This window comes from Gossypium arboreum, chromosome 12, assembly GCF_025698485.1.
Source record: "Gossypium arboreum isolate Shixiya-1 chromosome 12, ASM2569848v2, whole genome shotgun sequence".
Lineage (NCBI taxonomy): Eukaryota > Viridiplantae > Streptophyta > Magnoliopsida > Malvales > Malvaceae > Gossypium > Gossypium arboreum.
In genome coordinates this window covers 115403487-115420413 of record NC_069081.1, presented here as the reverse complement: position 1 = coordinate 115420413, position 16927 = coordinate 115403487, and the positions used below count along the sequence as shown (strand labels likewise).

At 33.5% G+C, this 16927-nt stretch overlaps 5 protein-coding genes across 5 annotated transcripts; 4 read left to right on the top strand and 1 right to left on the bottom strand.

Moving 5' to 3' along the window:
* Window positions 1–780: 780 nt before the first annotated feature.
* On the top strand, window positions 781–3346 carry LOC108483676 (bifunctional UDP-glucose 4-epimerase and UDP-xylose 4-epimerase 1-like). Its single transcript, XM_017787205.2, has 9 exons — window positions 781–1224; window positions 1373–1422; window positions 1685–1820; window positions 1922–2023; window positions 2114–2341; window positions 2509–2590; window positions 2697–2779; window positions 2874–2965; window positions 3091–3346. Exons 1-9 carry the CDS (start codon window positions 1030–1032, stop codon window positions 3173–3175), a joined length of 1053 nt encoding a protein of 350 aa, XP_017642694.1. The 5' UTR covers window positions 781–1029; the 3' UTR covers window positions 3176–3346.
* Window positions 3347–3500: 154 nt separating this feature from the next.
* On the top strand, window positions 3501–4664 carry LOC108483678 (CASP-like protein 4A4). Its single transcript, XM_017787207.2, has 3 exons — window positions 3501–4064; window positions 4146–4281; window positions 4379–4664. The coding sequence occupies exons 1-3, from the start codon at window positions 3748–3750 to the stop codon at window positions 4562–4564; spliced, it is 639 nt and encodes a 212-aa protein (XP_017642696.1). The 5' UTR covers window positions 3501–3747; the 3' UTR covers window positions 4565–4664.
* An 819-nt stretch (window positions 4665–5483) lies between these two features.
* On the top strand, window positions 5484–7676 carry LOC108481041 (heat stress transcription factor B-2b-like). Its single transcript, XM_053022573.1, has 3 exons — window positions 5484–5910; window positions 6183–6526; window positions 6617–7676. The coding sequence occupies exons 2-3, from the start codon at window positions 6290–6292 to the stop codon at window positions 7223–7225; spliced, it is 846 nt and encodes a 281-aa protein (XP_052878533.1). The 5' UTR covers window positions 5484–5910; window positions 6183–6289; the 3' UTR covers window positions 7226–7676.
* Window positions 7677–10264: 2588 nt separating this feature from the next.
* Window positions 10265–13079, bottom strand: LOC108480686 (E3 ubiquitin-protein ligase At4g11680). Its single transcript, XM_017783759.2, has 5 exons — window positions 12114–13079; window positions 11644–11766; window positions 11420–11552; window positions 10889–11053; window positions 10265–10724 (listed from the first exon to the last, which is right to left on the bottom strand). Exons 1-5 carry the CDS (start codon window positions 12668–12670, stop codon window positions 10557–10559), a joined length of 1146 nt encoding a protein of 381 aa, XP_017639248.1. The 5' UTR covers window positions 12671–13079; the 3' UTR covers window positions 10265–10556.
* Window positions 13080–15431: 2352 nt separating this feature from the next.
* On the top strand, window positions 15432–16748 carry LOC108481414 (RHOMBOID-like protein 2). Its single transcript, XM_017784554.2, has 5 exons — window positions 15432–15696; window positions 15805–15968; window positions 16043–16206; window positions 16299–16549; window positions 16637–16748. Exons 1-5 carry the CDS (start codon window positions 15434–15436, stop codon window positions 16746–16748), a joined length of 954 nt encoding a protein of 317 aa, XP_017640043.1. The 5' UTR covers window positions 15432–15433.
* Window positions 16749–16927: the final 179 nt, after the last annotated feature.

Sequence of the window (16927 nt, the reverse complement as noted above, 5' to 3'; positions counted from 1 at the left end):
TACTCATACAAGTGGAACACATTTTGTGGTCAATTTTTTACTTTTTGAAAAGTATCGACAAGGAGATTACAATTAGCAGTGAATATCTTGATTTATATTTTTATTAATAATTAAATATTTAATTAAAGGATGAGTATTTAGTTACATTAACAGTGTATTTTTTCATTTCACAAGTTATGTTAAAAATTATTATATGTCCTTTTTTATATATTTATTTTTAATATTTTATTATATCTATATAAAATATTTATTATGATTTTGATCTTATTTGTAAAGTCTAAAAATTTTACTGATAATATACAAAATATTTTCTCTTAAAATTTATTAACTCCTCCTTGGGACTTAATTCGTCAGCTAAGCAATTACGCCATGTGATGCTAATCCCGTAGATGAGAGAAATTCTTGGATTTAGATTTGTTAATCAAAGAAACAGGAAGATCTACAGACATCCCTTTAGATTTGCTAAAATCTATAAAATATTAGAGATAAGGGATCTTTAAGAAAAATCCATAACTACATTGGAATCATAAATACGGCATGGTTGGATTATTTGATGTTGAAATTGATGTTGAAATTGATCGATTCAATCAATCATCATACATTAAATAATAATTCATAATGATGCCAACTTTTTTTTTTGCACCGAAACTACGAAAAGCGCGCCAAAATAGTAAAGACAGATAACTACCGAGTGAAATTGAGTTATGGCTGTCTCAGCCATCTCTTTTTCTGATAAGGACTGCCTCTGTGATGCTTATAACACTTTCCACTATTTCAAAGCTTTCACAACTATTTTTGGGATTATTACACAATCATTGCCATTACATATTCTAGGCATTCTCATCCCATTGATTTGGCTAAAAGATAGTTTCCTTGATTTTCTCAAACTCCTCCTCTTCCATACTTCCAAAACTGTCTTCTTCTTCCCACTATCTTGTCATAAAAAAAACAAAAGGTTTCTTTATAAACCCAATCTCCCTCTCTCTCTGAATTCAATACAGAAATATTCTCTTTATAATCTTTTCAAAAATGGGTTCTTCAGAAAAAACTATTCTTGTTACTGGTGGAGCTGGGTTCATTGGCACCCACACTGTGGTGCAGCTTCTCAATGATGGATACAGAGTGTCAATTATTGACAATCTTGATAATTCTGTTATTGAAGCTGTTCATAGGGTTAAGGACTTGGTGGGTCCTGAGCTTTCCCAGAAACTTGACTTCAATTTGGTAAGAAATTCACAAAAAAAAAAAAAAAACATCTTTTCTCTGTTTCTTTGTTATTTTTCTGATAAACCATATATTGGGTTTTCTGGTTTTAATACCTAACGATAAAGGTTTTATTTATAGCTTTGATTTTGGCTTTGTTTGGTTGCAGGGTGATCTGAGGAATAGGGATGACTTGGAGAAGCTTTTCTCTAAGACTAAGTATGTTTACCTGGATCTAGTAACTTCATTGGTTTTCATTATTTGTGGTTTGTTATGAGTTTTCGTGATTTACATTTGAGTTGAACTTATGTTATTCTACTGTTTGCATTTTTGTCTAAATTATTTTTTATCTAAGTACACGGGTTAATTGAAAGGTGAATATTGTAATTTGATTTTTGTTTTGCTTTAGGATTATGCTGAAATGGCTTGAAATGAATGTTATGAGAAATTGATTTCTACTCGTAATTACTAAACTCCATAGGTTTGACGCTGTCATCCACTTCGCTGGCCTTAAGGCCGTTGCTGAAAGTGTCGGTAACCCTCGTCGTTATTTCGATAACAATTTGATTGGAACTATCAATCTGTATGAGGTCATGGCCAAATATAATTGTAAAAAGGTATGACAATATTTTAAATTCTTCACCATGCTTCAGCCACTGCTAATAGAAGATAATGCTTCTTTATTTATTTATTTATTTATTTTGGTGGGGGGGAACAGATGGTATTCTCTTCCTCTGCAACAGTCTATGGCCAACCTGAAAAAATACCATGTGTTGAGGATTTTGAGCTGAAGGCCATGAATCCTTATGGAAGGACCAAGGTAAATAGTTGTACATTACTTGGATTTAAACCGGATAAATTCTCATGAATTGTTATCGCTAAACTTTGTTTTAACTGAAAACTCTACCAGCTTTTCCTAGAAGAAATTGCACGAGACATACAGAAGGCAGAACCAGATTGGAGTATTATTTTACTGCGGTACTTCAATCCTGTGGGTGCTCATGAGAGTGGTAAAATCGGCGAAGATCCAAAGGGTATCCCCAACAATCTCATGCCTTACATACAGCAAGTAGCTGTCGGCAGATTGCCTGAACTTAATGTATATGGTCATGATTATCCAACAAAGGACGGCAGTGCGGTATGTGTTTTAAAAGCTAAAGTTGCTTCTTGAAGAAAGAACAATTTTTTGTAGGATAAGAAGTTTTTGTTTGTTGATTGCAGTCAACATTATCAACTGTATCTGTTTCATGTGTGCATATAAATTAACTGTCTTTCTCCTAAAAGAGATTGCTAATTTATTGACAGGTTCGAGATTACATCCATGTTATGGACTTAGCTGATGGTCATATTGCTGCAGTTAGGAAGCTTTTTTCCTCTGAGAATATAGGTGATCAATTTGTTTCATTCAAGTTTTTTCATATCATTAATTTAAGTTCATTTATTGTACCGTTCGGCAAATATACTGTTTGTATTAAACTCGTATGCTGTTCTAGGCTGTATTGCCTATAACCTCGGAACCGGCAGTGGTACATCTGTGCTTGAAATGGTTGCTGCTTTTGAGGAAGCTTCTGGAAAGGTAAATGCTATTTGTCAATTCCCATTCAACATTCTCTCTCAGCCTCGCTCTCATATATGCTAATATAAAACTGTTGCTGCTGAAAATATTGCAGAAAATCCCCATTAAACTATGCCCCAGAAGGCCAGGAGATGCTACAGCTGTTTATGCTTCCACTAAAAAAACTCAAAAAGAACTTGGTTGGAAGTATGTTTACAATCCCATCTTTTTCCTAATAGCTTATTCAGCTAACATGGATAATCTTTTAAAAAGAATTTCCAATTACAGTACAAGATAGGTCCTTTTAATCTTAAGAGTTTGCTATATTGCAGAGCAAAATATGGTATAGCAGAGATGTGCAGAGATCAATGGAAGTGGGCAAGCAACAATCCATGGGGATACCAGTCAAAGCCTTAGGCTTCAACTAAATACTAATTTTCTTCCCCAGTCTTTTAAGAATGTCTCATAGGGAGAATTAAGTGTACAAATACTTGTTTAATTTAAACAAAACTGATCCTTGATGATCAAAAGTTAGGATTTATCAAATGTTCGAAGATCTTATAAAATTCCTTTGTGTTACATTTATAAGTCTTTGTAAGAGTGATATTTTTATCATTTATGGAGTTTAAAAAACAAATGGTTTTAAATTGACCATAAAGAGTTGACCTAAACAAAATCCCTTTCAGCTTTGATCTTCAATCTTATCTATTGATTGTCTCACCAACCATGCTCAGCTCACTGATAGGAGGACTTCAAAGCTCATTCGAAAGAACAAACGTCAGCTCTGAAATTTTCTAGTAATTCAGTATTGTCCAATTGCCAACCATGACTAAGAGGAAATTTCCCTTGAAAGTCCCATGAATTATCAACTATTTTTTTTTATTTGAAGGATCTCTATATTCATAAAAGTCCCAACTTAAAGAAATAAATCGAATTTCAGTTTAATTGAAATAAGCAGAGGCTTCAGAGGAAGAAGTTTGAACTAAAGAATGGAGCAGGTAGATGAAGCAGTGAAAGATGAAAGAGAACATGTCTTGGCTATTGGTTTTAGGATCATGCCTGGTGTTTCCCCTCTGGCATCTATTTCTCAGTCTCAGCACCAGCCATTTCCAACCCCTTCACCGTTCTCTTTCTCGGTGGCTTCGACAAGGTGGAGCTCAAGACCTTTGATACATCGTCACTCGAATCTCTTCCTTCGGTTCTTGGTGCTTCTCTTCTCCTTTATCTCAGCTCTCACACTGGTTACCCCATCCACAAACAATAGACACCATCCATCTCCTAGCTTCACCGATTACCCAGAATTGATGTAAGCACAACTGTAATTTTGCATTTACTAGTTGCCTTAATCTGAGAGAAAACCTCAGAGATTTGTATTGTCTTGGTGTAGATACTGCTTCATTGTAGCCATTATAGCTTTGGTGTACACAGCTTTCCAATTGTTTAAAGGCATTAGTGACATTGCTCATAGAGGCATTCTGATCTCGGATTTAACCTCAGACTACCTAAGCTTTGTCCTTGACCAGGCAAGTCCACTCGCCGTTGTAAACACACTATTTGTATCGCTGCTATTTATAATTCTTGTGTGTAAAAGCTAATTCATGGGGTTGCTCTGAAAAACAGTTGTTGGTTTATCTTCTCGTCTCATCTGCTTCGGCAGCAGTGCCAACCATTGGACAGGTTGAGCGAGGCACAGCACTTAGGAAGGGAACCATCGCATCAACCAGCATGGCCTTTGCAACATTTCTAGTTATGACAATTTGTGCTATCTTGTCTGGCTACAAGCTTTGTAAGAGAATTGGCTGGTGAATTTGCTGTGTGGTTGCTTCCTTCTGCAAGTAATTGTTTCAGTGTTTAAATAAATAAACTGCATAATCTCGTTTGTGTGCATATATTATTATCTACAAAATTGGTCTTCATATAACATGGGGACTTATATGACTGATTGCTGGTTTCTTAGGTGGTTCGATTTTCCTTACCTTTGGGTTGAGGATCTCATAGCCTTAAAAGTAACTCCAAAGTTCACTGTAAGAAAAGAAAACCCAGTTTCTTCACAGAATTAAATAAATAAACCCAGTTATATATATATTTTTTTGGGATGGGCCAAAATTAGCACTCAATATCAAAAGGTCGGATTATATATATTTTTGAAAAGAATCAAATACTATCGTGTATGAATGAATGGAAATCGAGTAAATTAAGTTGATTTTAAGTTCGTTTTATGATTTTTTTTCTCTTAGCATTGCTCCTCATTAAAAATAATTTATATTATTATTGCAATTTCTAAATATTAAGTTTAATAAATTCTAAATTTAATATTTAAGACAAACTTTTCTCTTTAAAAATAAATTTGTATTTAAATTAAAATTAAGATAAATTTAGATAAAATTATACTCGAAGACAAATTTCAGTTGTTCCTACTCTGTTGCAATCCTAATTTCCTTTGAAAGCTATTGACCATAAACAATGACTAATTGTCACTAAAGATACAATTATGGTTTATGCGGTAAAGTCCAACTCCCATATAAATGTTGTGTGATATTTATATATTATCTTTTCCATATGAAATCCAACCACTGTTATTTTACGTCCTCCACGTGTCTTAATTGCAAACCCCTTAATCTCCACCAGGTTATCCAATCATATCGCCAACTTCCCATCCATTCCAATCAAAAAACTCTCATCATCCGTTAAAACAGACGCTACTTTATAAACACAACCTGCGGTCACGCTGTAATAAATAAGTAAATCCTTAAAACCTTTTAAAATTTTAATCACTTTACCAAAGAATTATATTATCCAAAAATGAAAGAGAAGCTTCTGAAAAGAGATGGTGTACATCGTAACGTATAATAAATAGTACGCCCTTCTTCTGGCACCTTCCTTTCCTTTCTTTCTTACAGTACAATTTTTCCCTTTCTTTCTCCAACTCACAATTTCTAAATTTTCTATTTTCTTCTCTTTTCACTTACTCCACCCAGAAGAACCTTCTAGAAATATGATGAAACCTAACCTCCCATCCTCCGCTCTTAACGTCCCGGCTTTCAACTCTGTTATGGTGTTTGAAACTTGACATTTGAAAACTTTTGATTCAACGGTCACTGCATGAGCCGTGTTTCTTGCTTTTTGTTTGGTTGGTAGGAAAAATTTTCCAGGTATGAATATTTATTTTAGTTTTCTTATATCCACTTTTTCTTCTCCCTGTTAGATTTCAACATTTTGATATTTCTTTTAATGTATTTCTCAATTAATTAGATAAAAATGATCACATTTGAAATTGTTTTTGTTTCTTTGAGTCTGAATTTCGCCAACTAAACTAAATATTTTTTTCTAGAAACATTGAAGATATTTTTTTCTTCATTTATTTATTTGATCTTTTAGTAACTTTCTCGGCTAACGAACGTACATTCTTATTTTACCCGATTAGAGTTTAATATAATCAACGAGTTCAGAGAGCTAAAGGCACGGCAGAGGTATCCCTCTTTTATCTGGAGAGTTCTGGTTGTTTAGGATTCGGATCAAGGACTGAACCGCATGGCCTGCGGATCCACAGCCAGTGCCACCGCTGACTCGCAACGACCTTTGCCAACTCCGTTCCTTGCCAAAACCTATCACCTCGTCGATGATCCCGCTGTCGATGACCTGATTTCGTGGAACGAAGACGGATCAGCTTTCATCGTTTGGCATCCCGCCGAATTCGCCCGCGATTTGCTCCCTAGATACTTCAAACATAACAACTTCTCTAGCTTCGTACGCCAACTCAACACATATGTAAATGCTAAAAATAAGGCAGTAGCAAATACAATTAGCCTATTAGAGAAATTAGATGAGTTTTTAATTATAATATTACTATTATTTTAGGGATTTAGAAAGATGGTGCCGGATCGGTGGGAGTTCGCTAACGCTTGTTTTCGAAGAGGCGAGAAGAAACTTCTCCGAGACATACATCGCCGTAAAATATCTCCTCCTGCAGCTACTCCGGCGACTGTGACCGTAGCAGTTGTTCCTTGTGAAGTATCCCCCTCTAATTCGGGTGATGAGCAGGTGATTTCGTCACACTCGCCCCCTGTAGCCACGATTTTGAATGGAATGACGAGCTGCACTACAACATCGGAGCTTTTAGAGGAGAACGAGAGGCTTAGAAAAGAAAACATGCAGCTGAGACAAGAGTTGACTCAGTTGAAGGGATTGTGTAACAATATATTAACTTTGATGACGAACCATGCTTCCGGTCAGTTGGAGAGTCATTCAATTTTGGCCGAAGGGAAGGCGTTGGATCTTTTGTCAGCGAGGGATTTGGCGAGAAGTACGGAGGACAGTGGTTCGAAGGAGGTGGCTGAGGAGGAGGATGTGACACCTACGTTGTTCGGAGTTTCCATTGGGGTGAAGCGCGTAAGGAGAGAAGGTGAGGACAAGATGCGGAATAGTTGTCAAGTACGGCAGCAGATACTGAGCCTGCGTCTAAGATGAAAGAAGAGCCGTGGATGGGGAATGTGATGATCAAGAATCGTGGCAGTTGGAGCTTGGGTAATGATCAAACGATATATAATGCTATTTAATTATGAAGCATTAGAATGGACGGTATTGATGAGATGATGAGGATGGAGGAAGAACGTGGTCTTAAGGGAGCGTTCTTCGAGGATCACGTGGGGGGAGCGAAGATGCATTTGTTCTGGTTGCTTCTGAAATGCGAAGACCCCAATATTCCTTGTCATCAGGAATCCAGGAGCGCGATGTTGTAAAAGTGAAAAGCCATTTACATATGAATCAAACGACACCGACTCAACAACCATTGTTTGCCAGCGAAAAGGAAAGGTAGTATATTTCTACCAAATGCTCAAATAATTAGGTAAAAGATCTGTCCAGCCCTTATCAATTTCAAATTTAATCAAATTGGTTTCTTTAACAAAAAAAAATCAAAGTAATTTAATCTTCGTTAATTTTAAAATATTTAAAATAGACAATTAAGAATAATTAATTATGGTATTAATATTTTCATCTATTGTACATTATTTTAATTTGTATGATAATAAATTTATCTATTAAAATTACACATTCTATCATATTGATCTTAATTTAATAAATTTATTCAACAACATTTATGTAAATGTTGAGGTTGAATTTGTTTAACTTTTAAAATTAAGATCAAATTGATAAAATATGTAAACATTGAAGATTAAATATATTATTATATCAATTAAAATTATGTGTAATTGATGAAAGATATTAATGTCATGATTAATTATTTTTAGTTGATCGTTTTAAATTTGTAAAAGATTATTTTAAAGACTAATTTTGAAATTAAAAAGCGTAAAAAGTTTACCCAAAAAAATATTAATGTAGATATGAAACCAACCCCGTGATTCAATTCGAATTGGAAGAAGCAAAAAGAAGTTTCCATTTTCCAAATTCCCTTCCCGACACTTTCATCACTCTTAGATAACACATTCCCACTCAAAATGAGAATGGTGGTGCATGCATGGCCTGTCATTTTTAGCTTAAATTTTCCGCTCTAATGAAAGGTTTTGTATTCGTCTAGACTTTGAGTCATATAGATATACATTTTACTTAGCATTTGAATATTTATTTACATAATTATTATTTATTAAAGAATTATAATTTTATCTTCTTCTTGTTGAATTATTAAAATTCAGATCAACTGAATTGGGTTTAATTTTATTAATTTATACTTTTTCAATTTTAATTTTACAAACTTAATGAACATCCCGAGCAGATAAAAAATCGGAAGTTACGGACTTTGTTTAGAGAATAAAATAAAATAATAAAATTGAGGGGTAAAAAATTGTGTTGAAAAAAAAATTAAATTAAATTATTGAAAATGTAATTAATTTTTGGAGGAGCTGAAGAAAAAATTATTCATTTATTTGAAGGACCAACCTAACAAGAATAAGGGGGATCATAGTATTAAGTCACTTTCATTAAATTTAATTTCATAAATAGAAGCCTCATTAACTAAAATTTTATGCATGACTAAACCTTATGTGATAGTTTGATGGTAAAAAATGTTCATTGCTTCGATGTGTGATCTGAGTTTGAGTCATGCTAGTCGCGTTAGTTGTTTAGATTTTATCATATTATTATAATTTACCAAAAAAATATATGCATCACTCTGTTTCTTGTATTGTATTCTCTTCCAATTCATATATAATATACACATGTTTTAGGATATTATATTATATTATACTATATTATATTTATGTAAGTAAAAGAGAAAACAGTTATATATAAATATATAAATCAGTATCAAATGAAAGCATATTAAAATTTTGAGATAAATCTTAAAATTATACATTAAATTTGATTTAATGTACAAATTGATACATAAACTTTAATTTGATATAATTATACACATGAAACTTTGTTTATCATTTAAATGTATGCATGAAACTTTAATTTTTGATTTCTTGATGAGAGTATCAATAAGGGAAGAGACAAGAAGGACAATGTGGCGAGAAAGTGAGGAAGGAAATTGAGGATGTAAAGGAGAATGTTGAGGACAAGAGGATGGCTAAAATGCTTAAGAGTTGATTCATTCTTCATTTGAGTCGAGAATAAGAGCAAAGGATCGTCTGCAAGTGCCTCTTCAGTAATTTCTCATGTTGCCATGTGTCCAAAATTGGAGGGGGTATAACATGATTCAATCATACACATTTTAAGAAATAAATATATCAATTTATTTTAATATTAGATAAATAAATTATTTTTTAGCAATATATAATAAAATGATGTTATATCATTAAATATGTTAATAATTTGAGAAATTTGGATCAAATCATAATTTCATGTATAAAATCGTGCAAAATCAAAGGTCATCTGTACAACTGCACATCGAACCAATGTCTATGTACAACTTTGAAATTTATCCTCAATTTTTTTAATTTAATCAATCCATTTTAACGTCTATACTATTATTTAAGTACTTTACGGACCAACTCCGTTAAATAAAAATATGTGTATAGTGAATTTGAATTCACACCAATTAGATTAATAAAATCTTAAATTAACACTCAACCAAGGCTTCATTTTAATATTTTTCAAACGTTTTATTTTAATAAACCTACACCAATTAGATTAATAAAATCTTAAATTTACCACTTAAGCAAATCTATCATTTTAATGTTTTTTTATATGTTTTATTTTAATATCCACAATTTATTACCTTCACTATTTGCATATATATATATATTTATTACAACATCATGATTTCTATCTTAATATCATACATATTTTATGTTTTATTATTTTATTATTTATTGTAATTATTTTTAACACACTTGTGTATTCTAAATATATAATTTTCAATGAAAAACTTCTACTTTACTTTAATGTTGTAGCTTAAGCAATTTATTTTAAAAATCAAATATAAAATTATTGAATTTTTAATTTTACTCAATTTGTGGTTTCAGTTTGTTCATGACACTAAAAGCTTATATATATATATATATTCTCAGAACAACCCAAATCAATTCAGAATGCAGAGAAAAAGCCTTAAACAAGAGTAGGCATGACATATTATTATCAAATGATGGAATAAAAGAGGAGAAAGAAATGAGTACTTCAACTCAGTCAGTGCATATAGATGCCCCGGCAAAATGTAAAACATTGAATATACACAAGACTCCATGAAGGCCAGAGCTAAAACAAGCACATCATGATTATCACCAGCACTATGATAAGACCACCACAAAGGCCAAAATTGAATGCTGTGCATATATTCTGTCGAGCTAAAATCGCAATCAGAGGTTGCAGATGTGACCCTAAATAATTGTTTCCCTTCTTACTACACTTCCTCGTGGCTACTACTCTTTAAAATGTTGTATTTGCAGAGTGGACAGTTAGCATTGATGTGTAGCCACTTATCTACACAGGCACAATGAAAATGGTGACCGCAAGGAAGTTCCCGTAGCTCAACTCCGTCATCGTAAGCCGAAAGGCAAATGCAACATTCCTACAAATTAACCCAAGAATCGATATCAGTTCGGCACTTGACTTAAACTCCTTTCAACTTGCACAACAACAAAATGAATTATCTTATAATTTCCAAGGGGCAAATCATAGAGGAAGGAGAAAGGAAATAAACAGAATAAAAACAAAAAATAGATTTCAGCTCACTGCATCATCCGGGGAAAGCACATGTTCCCTAGGGGAATCGGTTCCACATTCGGTCATTATTCCCCCAACAGGTTCTTGGACATTAACAGCAGATTTCCCATCATCGTCAGTTTTACGGAACTTGAATTTTGATAACTGCTCGATGTCTTCCTTGGAAGCTCCCTCCTGATCCAAGAGGTCATACGAAGCAAGTAAAAGAAAAGTGCATCAAAAAGCTGAAAAGAGTTTAAACGTCCAATATGTGTCTCACACAAAAGCCGCCTTGATATTGTATAAACTTTCTAGAAACAAACAATTATTTAGTCCACTGTGACTAAAACAATTACCTGAGTTGAACCAGATCCATGTAGGAAGTTAGAAGTTCACAAAACAGCACAAGGATCCATACTAACTAAATTTGCAAAGCATGTTACCTCCATTAACAGAACTATATATATTCAAGCACAAAAATCAAGCATCAAAAGCACACAGACAACCATTGGTGCATGTGCAGTGATGATAATCTTGCAAGCAGGAAGATGAGACGGTTACCTGATCTGCCACAGCATATAGGATTGCAATAATACATGGAAGACAGCAGCAGACAGCAATACCAATGATGCATGCCAGTGCAACGCAAAAAACAACAAAGAAGACATCAAAACCGAGAAAAATTATACAAAGCCTGCAGAAAAATAGCATTACATTAGGGTCCGGTTATAGGGGAAAACCTTCAAAGACCCAAAAATGCAGATGGAAGAACAACACCAACTAACCAATAAAGTTGAGGCGAGGTGCGTGCTAATGCTTGGCCACCTATAGATACCCAGTAGAATCCGACGATCCACCAGATGAATGACAACATTGTATTTGTAGATTCAAGATGCTTTGCAAAACCGCTGAAAACATCAAAATTTAAAATGATTTTAGCCATTAAAATGAGTTTGCAGTAACATCATACACAACTTAAACCCTATAACAGATGAGGCTAACAATATCCAAGAACATAGTTTAACTAATTTCAAATGCATAGGGCAGGTTTTACATACATGAAAATCCCCAACCCACATTAAACGCATTTCCTACTGAAACCATAATTTCACTTTATACTGCAGAAAGTAATGTTCATCTCAACTTAACAATTAACATATAAGAGGGAACACTCAAAACAAATAAAAGAATAATATTTTAGCTTCTCAAATTCATCAACTACAAATATGGGTCTGAATCAATAAGAACAGTATACCTTCCACTATCCTCTTCCAGCTGAGCCAATGTCACGTACTGCTCCGAATCCACCGTCGATCCCGGGCTGAGAATCCCTTCCTCTCCGGCATTAAATGGTCTGTACTCCATGCTCTGCTGCCTCCTCCGCCGCCTGTACTCCACACAAACACAAACCATATGCAACAAGCACTGCAAAGCGTACCCTATTATCCACAGCCTCAACGGCGTATCAGGCCTCTCTTCCCTGCTCGAGAGCAAAACCCCAATCGATACCGCGACGAACGCGAAATTCCAGATAATGTCGAGGACCACGACGGGCTTCGAATACGCCCAATCGCTCTGGCGCTCCTCGAGCTGCTCGGCGGCGGTTTCTCGAACCAGCATGGACGGTTCACGCATCATTCTTCGGCTGCTGGCTCGGCGCAGGAACCGAGCCGCTTCACGAAGGCTCTGGCGACGAACGGATCGACGCGGGTTGGACTCGTCCCGTGACGCGTTGCTTGTTGATGAGAGAAGCGGCGTCACATCGATGATGTCATCCAATGAGGATCTGTTCGTTGGACTCGTTGAACCCATCTTCGATAACCTCTCTCTCTCTCCCAGAAAAGAAATCCTATAATAATTTTAATATAAACAAAAACAAGTAGATTTCAAATGATTCTGAAACTTTTTTATACCATGAAAGCAAACAGGGGATTTACGGGTTTTATTAGTATGATTAGTTTAGGGAATTCGGAGAGTTAGGGTTCTGAGGAATGCTGGAGATGGATAGATGACGATGATGAATTAATGGTGACGATGATGCTGGTGAAACCAAATCGAATGGAAATTTTTGTTTTATTTTCCATTTTGGGGGATTCGTTGTCAGGTAATGTTTGGTGCGATTCTTACAGTTACTATTTTGCAGTTTTGTCTTAAAATATTTTTTTGGAAGGTTTGTCTTAATTTCTTAGGTATTCTTATTATTTTTGGATTACTAATAACAAAGCTCCAACCTTTCAGTTTTAACCCATTTGTTTGTATTATGCTTCTCCCAACAAAAAAACAACAAGAGTAATTATTCTTCCCTTTCAATTATTAATAAATTTATATTTTAATTATTTAATTTTAAAAATTATAAAATAATTTCTGAACTATTTAAAAGTTTTTATTTATGTCACAGGGTTGTTAAGGTTTTATTTTTTAAAGTCTAGCTAACAAGCTTCAAACAATAATTTGACGATCGATACAAGAATCAATAAGTATTGACCAATAGAAGAACATTCTTTAGATCCAAATCGAAATGATTGTTAGTGTCAAAGATTAGAGAACAAAGATGTTTAGATTTTAGTTTACTGATTAATAATATTCAAAATTATTTTTATAAAAAAACTAAATTGTAGAAGAGAAGAATAATGAGAACTTTCAATTTGTGCGGTGTAAGTAGTACAAATAAGAAGATTATACAATAACCATTTTAATAATCTAATAACTTAAACAAAAATTTTGAATAATTCAATAATATTTTTGTTACTTTTTAAAATTAAATAATCAAAATATAAATTTTCTAATAATTTAATTATCTAGGTATAGTTTACCCTTATTCCTTTTCCAATTAAATTTCATTCGTTTTTTGGCTATTTGGTTATTACCTGGCTCATTTATACAAATTAATATATGGTATTTATATTATTGTTAATTAATTGTATTTGATTTCAAAAATCAGACATCCATAAAATCGGTAAAAGTATACCAAACACAAACAAAATTGTAAAAGCAGAATATAAGAAGACAATCAACTATATCCATTAAAAACAATAAACTTTTCTAAAACGCTGTACGTTAAAAACTATCAATTCCTTTTCTTTAGAGTAGAGGTGTTCGGCCCGGTCGAGCTGAATTTGGAATTTGGGTTGAGTTTAAATATAATATTAACATCTTTTATACTTATTAAGCTTGGTCTAATAAAAAATATTAACCTAAAATTTTATCTAAACCAACCAATATTTACAAAAGATTAACCAAAACTCATTTTCAGCCTACTCATATTATTTTTATTTTTTAAAAGTATTTATTTTATTTTAATATTAAATAATATTAAATATTTTTATTTATTGAAATTAAAGTCATCTTAACATTATTTTATTTTTACATTAGAATAGGATTATATATTTAATATATATTTATCTTTTAATGTGTTCTAAATTATATAATATATAAAAATAACATAATATAAAATATTATAAACTTAAAACCGGGTCGGACTCAAGTCTTGAATATCTAAGCCCAAGCCCAAATCCAAGTCCAAGCCAACCCATATTTTAAACGGACTTAATTATATAATATATAAAAATAACATAATATAAAATATTATAAACTTAAAACCGGATCAGACTCAAATCTTGAATATCTAAGCCCAAGCCCAAATCCAAATCCAAACCCAATCCTCTCAAATTTCGAACAAATCTCAAATCTAAATAAATATTACAACCCATAAAAAGGTATACTTTTACGGCCAACTTCCCCATTTTGGCTTCAAGTGCCTCGTTTCTTTATTTGCTTCATTAGATCAGCTATTGAACTAAAGGGTATATATCTTTTATTTAACATGCAATGTGACATGCATACATATATTTTACGTATAAAAGTAGAGTATATATATATATATATATATATATAAAAGTGGCCAACAGCTGAATGTAACGGGTATTTTTGTTAGTAACAAAATTCAATATTCAAACTTCGTGTAAACCTTTTTCTTTAAAAAAAATATAATTTTAGCTTATTTCATTACCTATGGGAGTTCTTCAAACAAATAAGAAAAATGCGAATATAGATATTGAAATCTTGAGTTTCACATTTACTTAAAGTTTATAATAATACAAAGCCAAATCTAATAAAACTGTTGGAATGCTTAACGCTTTTCTAGATTTCTATGTTTAATCGTTTGACTTAGACTTCAACAATAGAAGAAGGAATGGGTGGATGGAGGTCTGTCACCATCCTTAAAATGAGCCGACTCTGATTTCTTAATGATATAATTAAGGACTATCTCATGAACTGAGAAAAAAAGGTTGTGTTTTCAGCTTCTAAGATTTAAAAAAGAACAAAGTTTCATTCTTTTTCTCTGTACTTGATGAAGCTCTCTCTTTTCCCATTAATTTATTCTTTTTGTATAATTAAATCACTCTCAACCCTCACATTCCATAGTAAAAATCGTGTAGTCCAATCCTAGTAATTTTGCTTCATTTTTTTAACAAGCAAAACAAATACTATTATTTTAACTTCAACTACGAAAAGATCACAAATTTATACATTTAAAGAGTGTAAAGGAAGGACTTTTTTTGGTTTTGAAGGAGAATGGGAAGTTGGGATCCAGAGAAAGGGAGTAAAGGTAAGAAGAAGAAAACTGATAGCAGTTACGAATGTGAAAAGCCATGGATTCCATGGCTTCTTCCGACGATTGTGTTGGCTAATATTATTATATTTGTTTTGATGATGTATACCAATAATTGTCCTAAGAACAATAAGAGATCCAAAGGAAAGTGTGTGGCTAGGTATCTTGGCAGGTTTTCTTTTCAGCCTTCCAAAGAAAATCCTCTCTTTGGTCCTTCGTCTAATACGTAATTTTCATCTATTCCATCTCTCTATCTGTTTTCTATTTACAACCAACTTTCGTATAGGCTTTGGTATTGACTTTTCTAATATCCCTTCACCTCATTTTTCTTTAGAATGGATAAGTGGGGAGCACTACATTGGAGCAAGGTAGTACATGGCAAACAAGGATGGAGGTTCATCACTTGCCTCTGGCTGCATGGAGGTCTTATTCATCTGTTTGCAAACGTGTTGAGCTTTTTCTTTATTGGAATACGCCATGAACAGCAATTTGGATATGGTATGTTTTGTGTTATATTATAATTTTTGGGTAACGTTTCAAGTGTTATAGCTCATGTATTCTTCACCTGGCAGTGCGTGTTGGGGTTATCTATCTATTATCCGGTTTTGGTGGGAGCATACTGTCTTCCTTGTTCATGCAACATACTACAACTGTGGGTGCCTCTGGTGCTTTATTTGGCCTTATTGGGGCAATTTGTTCAGAGTTTCTAACTAACTGGACCATCTACACCTACAAGGCATGTTTGTCATGGTTGTATCATTTGACAATTTATTTCCTACTTGTTGCTTGAAAACTGATCTATGGGATTTTTTTTTAAATGTATAACAGGTTACGGCTGTGATCACATTCATAGCCATCATTGTCCTTAACTTAGCAGTAGGGGTTCTTCCTCATATTGACAACTTTGCAAATATAGGAGGCTTCTTCACTGGCTTTCTACTCGGATTCGTTTTGCTGTTCCGTCCCCAATCCGGGTGGATAAAACCCCAGCATCGTCCTGCTGGTGCTGCTGTAATACCAAAGCACAAGCCATACCAATACGTTTTTTGTGTCATTGCTGTGCTTTTACTCATTGTTGGGTAAGCTCTAACCCCGAGTCTTGGTTTAGCTTTTGCCTGTCATGTAGTGAAAACGAAAGACTTAAATTATGGTTTGGAATGATGCAGTTTCGGGATGGGTTTATTCCTGGTGTTTAAAGGAGAGAATGGAAACAAGCATTGCAGCTGGTGCCATCACCTGACCTGTGCGCCTACATCAAAATGGCCTTGTGGATACTAATGAAAACATTACCAGTACTATCAACACCCTTCACTTACATCTGCCTTTTCATTCATTCATTTTCTTTTTTGTATTTTATATACTTTCATTTATTAATTTCTTCTTAGTTGGTCTCTCCTATATATATGCATATTTGAATAGGAAATTCATTATTATCATATTGCTGGAAATTTATACAA

Bases quoted from the DNA above. Each gene is read 5' to 3' on its own strand.
- LOC108483676 (XM_017787205.2), top strand. From the start codon at position 1,030: ATGGGTTCTTCAGAAAAAACTATTCTTGTTACTGGTGGAGCTGGGTTC. The intron at 2,342-2,508 runs GTATGTGTTTTA...ATTTATTGACAG, and splicing joins CAACAAAGGACGGCAGTGCG to GTTCGAGATTACATCCATGT. The intron at 2,780-2,873 runs GTAAATGCTATT...AAAATATTGCAG, and splicing joins TTGAGGAAGCTTCTGGAAAG to AAAATCCCCATTAAACTATG.
- LOC108483678 (XM_017787207.2), top strand. From the start codon at position 3,748: ATGGAGCAGGTAGATGAAGCAGTGAAAGATGAAAGAGAACATGTCTTG. The intron at 4,065-4,145 runs GTAAGCACAACT...GTCTTGGTGTAG, and splicing joins ACCGATTACCCAGAATTGAT to ATACTGCTTCATTGTAGCCA. The intron at 4,282-4,378 runs GCAAGTCCACTC...TCTGAAAAACAG, and splicing joins TAAGCTTTGTCCTTGACCAG to TTGTTGGTTTATCTTCTCGT.
- LOC108481041 (XM_053022573.1), top strand. From the start codon at position 6,290: ATGGCCTGCGGATCCACAGCCAGTGCCACCGCTGACTCGCAACGACCT. The intron at 6,527-6,616 runs GTAAATGCTAAA...CTATTATTTTAG, and splicing joins TACGCCAACTCAACACATAT to GGATTTAGAAAGATGGTGCC.
- LOC108480686 (XM_017783759.2), bottom strand. From the start codon at position 12,670: ATGGGTTCAACGAGTCCAACGAACAGATCCTCATTGGATGACATCATC. The intron at 11,553-11,643 runs GTTAGTTGGTGT...ATTTTTCTGCAG, and splicing joins ACCTCGCCTCAACTTTATTG to GCTTTGTATAATTTTTCTCG. The intron at 11,054-11,419 runs GTAACCGTCTCA...CTCTTGGATCAG, and splicing joins TATATGCTGTGGCAGATCAG to GAGGGAGCTTCCAAGGAAGA.
- LOC108481414 (XM_017784554.2), top strand. From the start codon at position 15,434: ATGGGAAGTTGGGATCCAGAGAAAGGGAGTAAAGGTAAGAAGAAGAAA. The intron at 15,697-15,804 runs GTAATTTTCATC...ATTTTTCTTTAG, and splicing joins TTTGGTCCTTCGTCTAATAC to AATGGATAAGTGGGGAGCAC. The intron at 16,550-16,636 runs GTAAGCTCTAAC...GGAATGATGCAG, and splicing joins GTGCTTTTACTCATTGTTGG to TTTCGGGATGGGTTTATTCC.